The sequence below is a fragment of the Bombus vosnesenskii genome, unplaced genomic scaffold (assembly GCF_011952255.1).
Source record: "Bombus vosnesenskii isolate JDL3184/JDL3185 unplaced genomic scaffold, Bvos_JDL3184-5_v1.1 scf7180000016274, whole genome shotgun sequence".
NCBI classification, from domain to species: Eukaryota; Metazoa; Arthropoda; class Insecta; order Hymenoptera; family Apidae; genus Bombus; species Bombus vosnesenskii.
In genome coordinates this window covers 1,136,812-1,148,877 of record NW_022884343.1, presented here as the reverse complement: position 1 = coordinate 1,148,877, position 12,066 = coordinate 1,136,812, and the positions used below count along the sequence as shown (strand labels likewise).

Sequence of the window (12,066 nt, the reverse complement as noted above, 5' to 3'; positions counted from 1 at the left end):
CTGGAATTTTCTGAGAAGAATATTCTGCTATTTCTCTAATAAGTTACAAAGTGGACTATTTAATCAAGTCACTATGTCTACATGTTTATTCCCATTATTCAATTAAGAAACAAACAGAATTGTCTTTGTTTAAGAGCAAAACGATAAAGGGAATATCAAATAGTGTTCAACTACATAGCATGCTACATGCGTCGCTTGATTTTTGTTCCTATCATAGGAGGCATAGAAAAACGCCTCTCAAATTGACAAAAGCAATTCATCATCAATCTCTTTCAGCATGACTATCAATATTCTAAACCATCACATTTCAGTAATCGCTGTACAATCAACGTTCATAATAATCCATAAATTATCAAGCGTAGAAGCGTCTACTGTTATCGGTGTGGATTAAGAAGCAATTAACAATTATCGTGAAAATTTTCTTATCATACAACGAGATATAAATGGGAAGATAGGAAAAAGGAAAGAAAAATCATAATAAAAAATTCTTCGTTTAAAGTTTGAAGTACCTTCAAAATGTTTTCCTTTCTTCAAGAAGGTATCACACGTTAATTAATCCGGGAAAATTATACCAACGAGCCGATAACTTTTTAATAAGCCGATAAGCAAATCTGGTTATTGGCCTATCGTTAATCTTAACGCGGCTAGTTATCATTAGCATCGATTATGAATGACTAGCCATTTACTTGATTATCATCGAATTACTTGCAACTGCGCAGTTCTTCTATCTTCCATCTTGATTCTTGATGTTGATGTTTTACGGTCTCCCTGTTAAAAATTGACTAATTAGTTATGGTATTTGGAAAATTAATGAATAATATTTAGAAAAATCAATTAGTTGTGTTAACTTGAGTATATTTGACGATCGACGCGTTTCAAAATATATTTTTCTTAATAACTCAAGTTACTTTTATCAACATAAACTAAAGTTATATTATTTTAAATTACGTTAATTTTTATTATTTGCGATACATATAATATGTATACACTATATACAATGTATATATATATATGAACAATGTATTCTAAGCTACTAGAAGGTAATACGTATACACTACTACATTAGGAGTACCAAAAGAGTTCAAATTACTACATTACATTATTATCATAACAATAATTAGTTATGACAGAATTAATGACTTAGATAGTTAATAAATGATACGAGCAGATAATTAAAAAAGATTTGACTCAAGGACCAGTCACTTTCACACTCTATGCCGAGAAATTAAGAATGCCACTCTCGCTGGCACGTGAATCAATGAATTAAGCATGAAGTGTAGCAATTTTGTCCCTCGACGTAAATTCATTGAATCTGAGTGGAAAACTAGTGTCTCGTTTTACGTTTGTATTGTTGTTGGTAACCTTTGATCCTTTAAAGGGCTCTGAATTTCTTTAAAATATTCTTTAATACCCAGTTTATCTTCATGTTTCCTTCGCGACACGACATTATAAATACTTTTCTACTTTTTTACTTTTATAGTTTGTGAATGATAAAAACATTAAACGTTCGATAAGATGTGGCGTGTAATATTCAGAAAGTGTATGGAATATTTGAAGGACTGGTGAAAGTGGCTAGAATACAAGAAAAGAGGCGAAAAGAGATACTACTCTGTATATATGTAATAAGAATTTGTATATTTCCCATATAGTGAAGTACAATTTTAAGAACATGTTGGAACATTCAGAACAACGTTATAACAGCACTACTAAAAAACTTAGACAAGTTTCTACAACAAACTACAAGATTAAAGAACCACACTCTATTTACCACTAAATATCTCCAAAATTGTAAGAAATACAGACAAGATTTACTTCAAAAAAGCATACTTAAAGAAACATCAATGTTTGTACTGCCTTAAGAAATTCTATTTTTATATAACAAAATTTTCATATCTAAAATCATTTTTTAAAGAACCTACTTTATGATGCTCATAACTTATAAAGAATTTATTAAACAAATACTCCCAACGACTATTTTATTGAAGTGTAATTTTTCAAAATGTAATTATTGACAAATTTTGTAAGATCTTTCAAAGGAGGAAAAGATCTTTTAAAAAGAATACAACAAATGACTATCTTTGACTTCAAATTAAAAACATACTAAATTGAATTCTATAAATAGTTAAATATATAATTACATATATAGTTAAATATCGTTGATATTATTTTTTAAACTTTTTACAAATGATAGAATTCATTAGAAATATATTTAGACCGCAATAATATGCGTAAATTCTCGGATTTCGTTATTGCCCAACACACTAATTATGTCCTTCAGGGTGATTTGATGGACGGTCTCGTTAATTTTGCTACCTACATAACTCTGGATACCTGGAAGTATGTCCGGCTTGATAACTTCTATGACCTTTGGTGTTAACTCCTTAAAGACCTACGGATAAATGCATGCAAATTCAATTCCACGGCCCTTCTGCCCTACCAATTTGTTACATTCGAACACTGAAGTTAAATAAATAATTATATCATCTTGAATCTTCTGCTTCAACAACTTTTTCAACAAAACAAATATTACAACAATAAAAATTCGTAAGAAACATCGAAGTAAATAAAAATTGATAAGATTTTTACTACAAATTATTTGTATCCTGATCTTTTTGTTCTTTTCTTCAAACTATGGTACAGAAGATAAGTACTAAAATGTACTGTTTTCTAATTAATTCAATCTATCAGAGATCTAAAATTACTTTTCTGCTTGATCATCTTCTTCACACAGTGAATATAATAATAACAAAAATTATTGTGAATTATTGAAATATAAAATTAGCAAAGTTGGTTACAAATTATTTATATCTTTTTCTCTTTTTTCTTCAGTAGATGTTGCATAAGCTATATACTCAAATTCGAGTTTATTTCTAATTCAATCCGCTAAAGCTCCTAAGTTACAAACCAACCACTAACTATTGGTAATTTGATAAAGTGATCCCACCTTGTTCATGACGTCGGACAATTCATCATCATCCATGAAATTTCCCAAATTGATATCGATGGATCTCAATGAAAAGTCCATGTCAAAGGTCTTCAAGTACACTCCTTTGTGAAATCCCAATAAACTGTTCACATACAGTTGGAAATCATATATATTCGCTTTGAAAGACCCAGCACCTTTCAAATCGACTGTGTTCCCCAGGACTCCGGATATATTGTAAAGGCCTTCCGCGTATATTTCCGGAATAGAAATATTCGCCGCAAACGTTGGTCCGATCAAGGATAGTTTCGCCTTGTTGATCACGAAGGTCGACAAATTGTATAGCACGATATCCTCCAAAACGATGGATATGCTGAAAAATTCAATACAATGTTAGCCACTAATTTGAACAGATAGCGTGAGAATAGGTATTATATAAAAAGTTATTCTTCCTCTCATACAGGATGTTCCTTTTTATCTTGCTTTGGAAATATTCCTAACAATAAGCAGACGTAAAAAAAATGTTCAATATCTATGTATGTATTTATTTATTGCAGTCTGATGGCCGAGAAATTGGACTTGATATTCCAAAACGGGTTCAACATAAAAATTACATTTTTTGAGCACTTAGAAGCTTTGAAAATAGTTTGAACACGCGGTATTTGAGTACGTAAGACTCGCGTAAGTCAAGTTCGGCTGATTTTTCACACATTTGCATAAAACTCTCCAGCAAACGTGACTTCCTAGTCTCAACTTTCTCTATATGGAGAATTCCTAAACTTATCTGCCATATAATCTCAGGTTCTCACAAACTTCAGAAGTCTGACAGAGCCATGAAGTCGTTCATTAGCGAACATACCAACAACTTCCGGGAAGTTCGTCGACTTCTTCCAATACCGGAAATGTGACAGAAATTCATTTGATATTCAAAGTACATCGGGTTAAAGCAGAGATGGTGGTTTAGGAATTCTTCAGGACCTTCAACGTGACCAAAGACTTAATCAATCCTCTAACTTACTTCCCTATGTCCGAATTGTCTACGTGTATGTCCAATTCATCAAGACGATACGGTTCCAAAGGTGGGATTCCAAGTTCTGGTATCCCATAGGGCATTCTGCTACGAAGTTTGTCTATGAACCTTCGAATTTTCAACTCCAGACCCTTCGAGGCTGCGCTGTCAACTGTCCTTTGCTCAATTAGTGTCGATTGCAGTAATTACATACACTGGCTCACGAAAGCATTCAAACTTTTCGTGAATACACTATGTGTGTTGTACAAAACCATGTGAAAATTTCATTAGCATTGTAAATGAAATTTGATTATCATGATTACTAGACTGCGGTTTTTCATGCAAATTCATATTTTCATACATGTAGATAGAAATTCTTTTACCTATTTATAGAAAGCACTATACTTTGAAAATTTTATATATTTTTCCATATTATGTGCCTTCTGTACGATTTTACAGTTTCGAATTTCCCATAAATGCATAGAAATCCGCAAGCTATTAATTACATTGACCAAGTTTGAAGCAGATCTTCGATGTAATGTATTCGTGAAAAGTTTCCACAAGTGGTGCAATACTCTCATGAGCTTATAGTTTAGAGTACCTACTGTAACCAGTGGTGAGTTTAGTCGCGTTGATGAGAAGATTCCTCGGCGTCTCCACCGCGGTGTTAACTAAAACAATAAAAAGGTCCAGAGTTTACTTTTTATTTTTTTTTTAATAATTACACTTACAAGAGCTCTGATAGTCATAATAAAGCGATTTAGCGGAGGATGGAGATTGATGGTGATGCAGAAAGTATTCTTGTGAAAAATAGCAATTGGTAATGAATACCCATATCGAATTAGGAAGGTCAAATTCTACGGTAAAAAGTTGATTTCATTGGCTTTACAGGGAAAATAGGCCTGAGGGTTATCAACGTGCTCTGGAATTGCAATTATGGTTGCTGGCTGATGTGGTATTTTCTATGAGGTATTGCCCAAGCAGTGGTACTACCAAATTATCAGAAAATTGATGTTAGCCAAAGCAAGGATATATTTCAGAAGAAGCTCTTGAGATTTTCGCAACCGGTTGTTATCGCAATTGAACAATGTTGTTAGCAACTGAGACTCGCATTAGGCTTGTCCATTAAAAACGCTATTGCAGTCATGGTGCAATACTAGCTTTCTTATAGAGGCAACTTTCCAAGCTTCATTCCATTTTCATGATAATATCCTTGGACTAATTGTTGGCTATTACAAATCCAATTAACATTGAACTCAACTTTAACTGAATTTCGAGTAAACGTTGATTTAACGTGAATACAAATTTTGTGGTGAAAATATTAATATTGAATTGTTCCGAAATAAATATTAATAATGAAATGGAAATATAGCTGATGGAATAATTTGGAAACTATGACTGAGAGAACTGTTTGGATGAAAGTGTCACATACTGTAATTAGAGGCCGTGTCCGTAACGCGGTGTATCAATTCTTTCTGTCGTTGCAAAAGTCCTGACACTGCAACAAACGAGTAAACGCAAAGTTTCCAGTGAAACGCAACTCCTTTCCCTGACGAACGATCAACAAACGGTCGATTGGTCGTAAATTCAGCGTAGGTGCTTCTCATTTTCACGAGTGTACTTGTGACATTTGAACAAGGGTCAAACCGAGTTATTAACCACGATAATGGCTTCCAAATGAAAACTAATGTATGCAGTAGTGAATGATGAAGATTGAGTAACTGAACTCGGAAAATTAAAATACAGTAATAATACAGTAAGTTCAAGTATTTATATATAACAGCAACTGATAAATTTAATTTTAAAAGATCTAAAAAATTTCTAGAAATAATACATTTCTCGAAACAAAGTAATCATTCAAAATAATGAAATTAATACGAATAACTTTCTTAAAGAAAACTTGCAGATATTAAATGAAAACGTGTTGACAATGTAAACATGACGAATGATGCAGTAAAATGATGCAGTAAAATGATGCGAAGGAGCGGAAAAAATGAGGAAAAGATTGCTTGAACGCGATACAGTCATGAACATTGGAATGTACGTGTGATTTTTCAGATTCGCAGTAATTGAGTTTGTACAGCGTACAATCACGGGCATCATGAGACAATTGCTGTAGTTATACAATAAAAAGGATATACAGATCTAGTTGGTAATGATTATAAAATGACGCTCAAACTACAAAAAAACGTATGACTACTACTTGTTTCTGAATCATCTTATTATCTCACTGATCTTATCTGCGAAATATTAATTTTTTGTTTCTAAAATGTCTGTATGACAAAACCTTGATTTCTCCTCAGATTAACATATTTCTTCAAAGATTAATAACACAGCAAAAACGATGCTTATTTTACTTGCAAAATAAGTAATGCTTGTATATATCGTGCAAATGACGAACATGAAACAAAAAAGATAATATTCATTATAATTTAAGGTACAGTGTAAATTAAGATACAGATTTCTATCTTTGTAAGACAAAACTTTCAAATCTAATAAAACTGGAGATGACTTTTTAAGTCAGATCACAGTATAATATCTAAGTGAAAGTATTTTCTTCTATGAACGAGTTAAAAATAATTGGACGAGGCTAACTTCCATAATTGGCTTTATATCTTGTTACACTTTATTCCATTTCCATAGTTAGAAATCACTTGATCTACAAATTGAAAATCAAATGTAGTAAAACAAAAAGTACTCTTCTCTTGAAATTAAAAAATCGAACTAAGAATCAATTTCACATGAAACTACTTAAATAAAGAGAGATAAAAAACAATAGATTTACAAATTGAGAATCAAGTTTAGTAAAATAAGAAACATTCTATCATCTCCCATCATTCTCCAAATTCCATTGAATTATTCAAGATTTGAAGAAACAACGAAGATCAAGGCTCAAACTAAAAAAGAAACCCAGTATCAGTGTAAAAGAAAATTGTTTAAAGAAGAAATAAAACTAGAATTATTTTTAAAATTACTTACGAAAACTAGTAGCACTGTTGGCGACATTTTCAATTCCTCCTAAAATTCCTGGAAGACCTTCTGACTCAGAGAAAACCACTTGAATGGCCAGCACCACGATAATAATTTCCTTAGGCACGTGCATCTTCTTAATCACCTTTCTTTACTAATGGAAGGAACAACACTGAAAATTGAATTTTCATAAACTGAATGTTTAAAAGACCGATCACGCAACACACGTAAGACCTGCCATTCAAACCGCTCGCGAAGAAGCAGGAAGGCCGACTGACAACATGAAAGAGTGGCAATACGTAAGTAAGTCAGCTGGTATAATTGTGAGCGCAATATTTGAAATGTGTGAGTAATGCACGAGCAGAAACGTGTAGCGAAAGCGAACGCTACTCCATGATCCACGAATGGTGATCCAATCAATGTAAAACATACTACAAAGTACATTTCGCTTGCATAATTGAATTAATATTATCAGTGAAAATTTATATGTCATAAATTAAATTATTGTGCATTATTGTGCACAATGCATAATAATTATATCAAACAGAATAGCCGATGTTTAAACAATTCAGAATTACAGTAAATACATTGAAATGAAAAATTAATTCATAATTGAGTTGAACAATATAGAAACATTAAACAGACACGTTACCTTCATGATATCTTCAGTTAAAACAAAACAAGTGAAACAAAAGTCTAAATATTAATCAAGAAACTAAAATTAATTTAAAAAGCAAACAAGAACATTGTCATTTAATCAATTAAAACGATGAATTTTGAAACAAAAATCTGAACGGTCACCAGTTAATAATGTGAAAGTAACAAATTTATAAATAGAAATAATTAAACTAGACATATATAAAAACAAATAGATATACATATACAAATAAGTAAATATACATATAACAAGTAAAATATTAACATATATTGTAATCATATAAAAAAAAACAAAAAATAAAATATCCTTATAAAATGATAAAATAATTTCAAATTGATAAGAATGATCATAAACAATCATCGTCATGATCAAAAGTATGCGCACATATGCAGCATATAAAACGCGAGAAATTAAGAAAAAGAATGTTTCTGTAGAGAATACTAAAATGCCATACTGTATCTCTATTGCAGAAATATATATATATAAAACAGTTAAAACAGACGTAAAAATACATGTTGGAGAACATAACAATATAACATATACAAAAACATAGATATAAAAAATATATAAAAGCATAGAAAAAATATATGCAAAAACATATTAAAAACATGGAAAAAAAGATATATATATATATATAAAGAACATACAAAAAGTACATATGTATAAACATAGAAGAAATCACCCACAAGTAAGCCGTGCTCAAGGAGGTATAATTTCAATTACAACGCTTGTGTGCCATTTTGTTTGCTACTTGTATACCATTTTTGCCCTTCCGGTAAAAGAAAGGTATCAAATGCTTATAATGTACTTTGTTTCGTTCCATATTTAAGAGCATATAAAATTAACAAAAATTAATGTAACCAAACCAAACTATTATATGATATACAGATTATTAATTCAATTATATCGATTCGAATTGTATAATTTGAAAACTTCTATTTGGAAAAAAGGAATTCAAAGAATCATATAATTATAAAAATCATGAATTATACGCCGGTAAGCCGGAATAATATTCTTAAATGTAAAAACGAATTAACTGTCGTGTTCTATGTTAATCTTTAGCAAATCACAACGAGAAAATTTATACCTGATAATTTATTGTAATATATATTTCGATAGTAACGACAAGAACGATATTTTTTACAGAAACGAAAAGGTGATTTACGTATCGCGTTCTACGTTAATATCAATTTATCTGTATTTATTAATTTAAAAATATTAGGATGAACATTTTGATAATACGAGGGAACTATATTCGAAAAAACGCTTTTCGTGTCGCGTGCAAATAACGTGGAATTTTCAACGAAAGGAAACAGTGGGAAAATAAGAAATAAGTAGCAATTTTTAACGTTAATCTACGTATTACGATATACATTAACTTTCCGAGCGACCCAGTATGAAATATTTTATCATATATCCACTTTCATCTACCATGAACTATCATCCGTTTTCATTAAACTACCACTCACCAATAGTTTTACGAACATTGCAAACCGTGTACTTGACAAAATTACGACTGTCTATTATTGAGACATAATATATCCTTCCGACGTAGTATAGGATGGCCATTTTCGTATTAGCAAAGAATTCGTTCTACCATAATAACGCGGATTCCCTTGCAGTTGTACGTTATTCATGTGGGACAAGTTGTAATCGAATTATATCGGTGTTCGTTTCCAATGAGTCCTTTTTATCGTTCATCGCTTTGCAAGAATAAATGTTCATGATGTTTGTGTTAGTACTGTATATTATAAAAATAAAAAATAATAAGTGTTTCCATACATATGTGTCGGTGGATACTTATTGTACGACTAAAAAATAAAAATTTCCAACGAAAGAAAACAGCGAGAAAAATAAAAAATAAGTAGCAACTTTTAACGTTAATATACGTATTATGATATACATTAATCATTTTTCTCTAATCATTTAGGGAGGGCTTGTGGGTGCATTTGAGTACAAAATATTGGAAAACAATGGAAAGAAAACATCGTCGCCACTTACCTTTCGTTGATTTCCACATTACCTTCTGCCGTTGATTTGCTATGTAGAAGACGATGGTCGAACAAATTTTCCTGTAACAAACAAGAATTGGTATTAAATTGCTGATATTTTATAATATAATAACATATAACTCTTTCTTTTAAATGAAATCGTTTTCTACCTTGTTTATTTCAGAAATAATAGCTAAATAGACATATGTAGAATGCGCGTGAATGAAATTTGTTAATAAAGATTATTAATGAAACTGGATAGCAAGAAACGAAAAGAAAAAATTTTTTAATTTTTTACTATATCAATGAAAAAGTTTCGCTACAAAAAATTGCACTAGCTAGAAGTATATCCATAAACCTATATCAATGCACACAAACGAAGCTTAGAACTTGACGGTGGAAAAAGTTTTAAAAAAATATCACATTTTTCCAGTTGAATTTTCATAAAAGCTGCACATACAGAAGACAAGAAATTGAAAGGTAACACCACTTACCTTGTCGATATCGTTGTCGCGCGTTCTCTTCAAGCTCTTTGATGATATAGCTGCAATCGATAATCGACGCAAGTTTTCCTATAGCAGAAAAAATTTCATATTAAATTTCAAACGTAAAAGAAATGAAACAAAATTCTAATAATTTACAATTCGAAAATAATGTAAAAACAAAATATACTAAATTTTTAGTAAAAATAATATGTAAAATTGAGAATGAAAATACTTTCATCACAAGAAGATTTTTCCTTTTACAAATAGGAGATTGGAAAAAATTAACTTTCTGTGTCGATACTTCCTCTCGGACCCTGACATTATAAAAGACCATTGTTCATGCAAACTTGCTTGTAATATACGAAATTTCATATTAAATTTCTTATTTTTTACTAAATATTGAGAGTTCTGGTACACCTACCCATTCGAAAGCTAAAATCACGAAAATCAATTTTTCTATTAAAAATCCACTAATTTATTCCAAAATTTATACATATTCTACATGAAGAATCATTTATTTAATAAACTCACGTGAATTTAGTCAGAATCACTGGACCTAAACCGCGATTATCTTACAAAACCCACGTAAAAATTTGTATTATCCGACTTATTTTATAATAAATACGAAAATATGCAATATTATATCAATTTAAATTAAAATTTTGAAAGATCCGGTAAGATTAATGAGAAAATGTGATCTAAATCAAACTGTCGTAAATCTTCTCTAACATTTTATCGATCGAAAGCCAAGATCCCGAAAATTAAAAAATCTTTAATTTATACCGAAATTTATACGACTCTTATTATAAAAATCATTTATTTAATAAACTTACCTGATTTCAGTCAGGATCACTGTACTTCAGCCGCGATTTTCTTAAAAAATTCACGAAAATGTGACAGCACGATCTTAACACTGTTAATCAAACGTAACTATAATCTCGAATAAGCATAACCGGCAAGCTCCCTCAAACGCCACATTATTCTCCCCACAGGGGGGAGGGGCACTACAGTAGTCAATTATTCACAAACAATGTAGTTTATCAAAATTGAGCCTTTTATATTTACTTCTCTCTATCTTAAAATAATCTGTCAATCATATCTAGATTTCTAAACCAAGAATTTCTTTTATTTCTTTCCTAATTTTCATTTTATATTTGTATTGTTGCTTACATAAAGTTATGGCTCGATTAGTATCCACCAATCTCCATTGTCTTTTTTAAAAAGCTTGTTTGTGATTGGTTGTTTGTGTTGGCGGTTTTACTTCCGGTGGAGAACATTGTTCCGCGATTCTTTTTAGTGCAATAAAGAATTCGAAGTAATCGGCCATTTTTAGTACGTGATTATAACGATTCTGTGATTTATGTAAAAAGTGTTGATAAATTAGTGCAAATTCATCTAGAAAATTGATATTCTTCTCGTGTTTTCAGTTTTACAGGTAATTCTTTAATTTTTTTTTCCTTTTTATTGCGTTTTTGGCACGAAAATGTGACGAAAAATAGATTAACGTTTTGAACGATTAACGGTTTCCATATTAATATAATCTGGAATGACCTATACACGTAAAAGGTAGGAAGCAGGAAATAGAAAATAAAGAGAATATATTTCTTTGTAAATTTCTTTATAAATTTCAATTAATAAGATCTATCGTGTATTTTTTAAATATATTAATGTCATTGGTTCACAAATTATCACACAGAGAACTGAAGGAAATATACATTCAAAGAATCCATCTAATATTTATATGATACATAGAAAACACCATACTGAGTAAAAAAATTCTAGCAAACATAGGACGAAAATTTAACCATTCCCGAGATACGAGTATTTTTTATCCTAGCAGCATAATTGACTTACTACTGGTTACTTACTACTATATTTGTAGAAAGTGTCCCCATGTCCTCTTTCCATTTCTATATACCCTTGACATTTTATAAAGTCGCGTACCATCTCGAAAATTTTACTAAAGTTTTCTTGCTCAGTATAGTGCGTCATATGTACCATATATTTGAATATTGAATGTTTTTTTCCTG

General features: G+C 30.7%; 1 protein-coding gene across 2 annotated transcripts; it reads right to left on the bottom strand.

Annotated features, from left to right (window-relative positions):
• Positions 1-1,618: 1,618 nt before the first annotated feature.
• LOC117242440 lies at positions 1,619-7,192 on the bottom strand. Of its 2 annotated transcripts, XM_033509110.1 has the most exons (6): positions 6,912-7,192; positions 5,365-5,430; positions 4,538-4,603; positions 3,942-4,104; positions 2,945-3,296; positions 1,619-2,389 (listed from the first exon to the last, which is right to left on the bottom strand). In XM_033509110.1, the coding sequence occupies exons 1-6, from the start codon at positions 7,033-7,035 to the stop codon at positions 2,210-2,212; spliced, it is 951 nt and encodes a 316-aa protein (XP_033365001.1). In that variant the 5' UTR covers positions 7,036-7,192; the 3' UTR covers positions 1,619-2,209. The 2 variants fall into 2 exon arrangements, with proteins under 2 accessions (XP_033365001.1, XP_033365002.1); XM_033509111.1 differs by lacking the exon at positions 5,365-5,430 and having other exon boundaries at positions 6,912-7,191.
• Positions 7,193-12,066: the final 4,874 nt, after the last annotated feature.

Bases quoted from the DNA above. Each gene is read 5' to 3' on its own strand.
- LOC117242440 (XM_033509110.1), bottom strand. From the start codon at position 7,035: ATGCACGTGCCTAAGGAAATTATTATCGTGGTGCTGGCCATTCAAGTG. The intron at 4,604-5,364 runs GTATGTGACACT...TTATTGTTTTAG, and splicing joins GGACACGGCCTCTAATTACA to TTAACACCGCGGTGGAGACG. The intron at 3,297-3,941 runs GTAAGTTAGAGG...TGAATTTTTCAG, and splicing joins GACAATTCGGACATAGGGAA to CATATCCATCGTTTTGGAGG.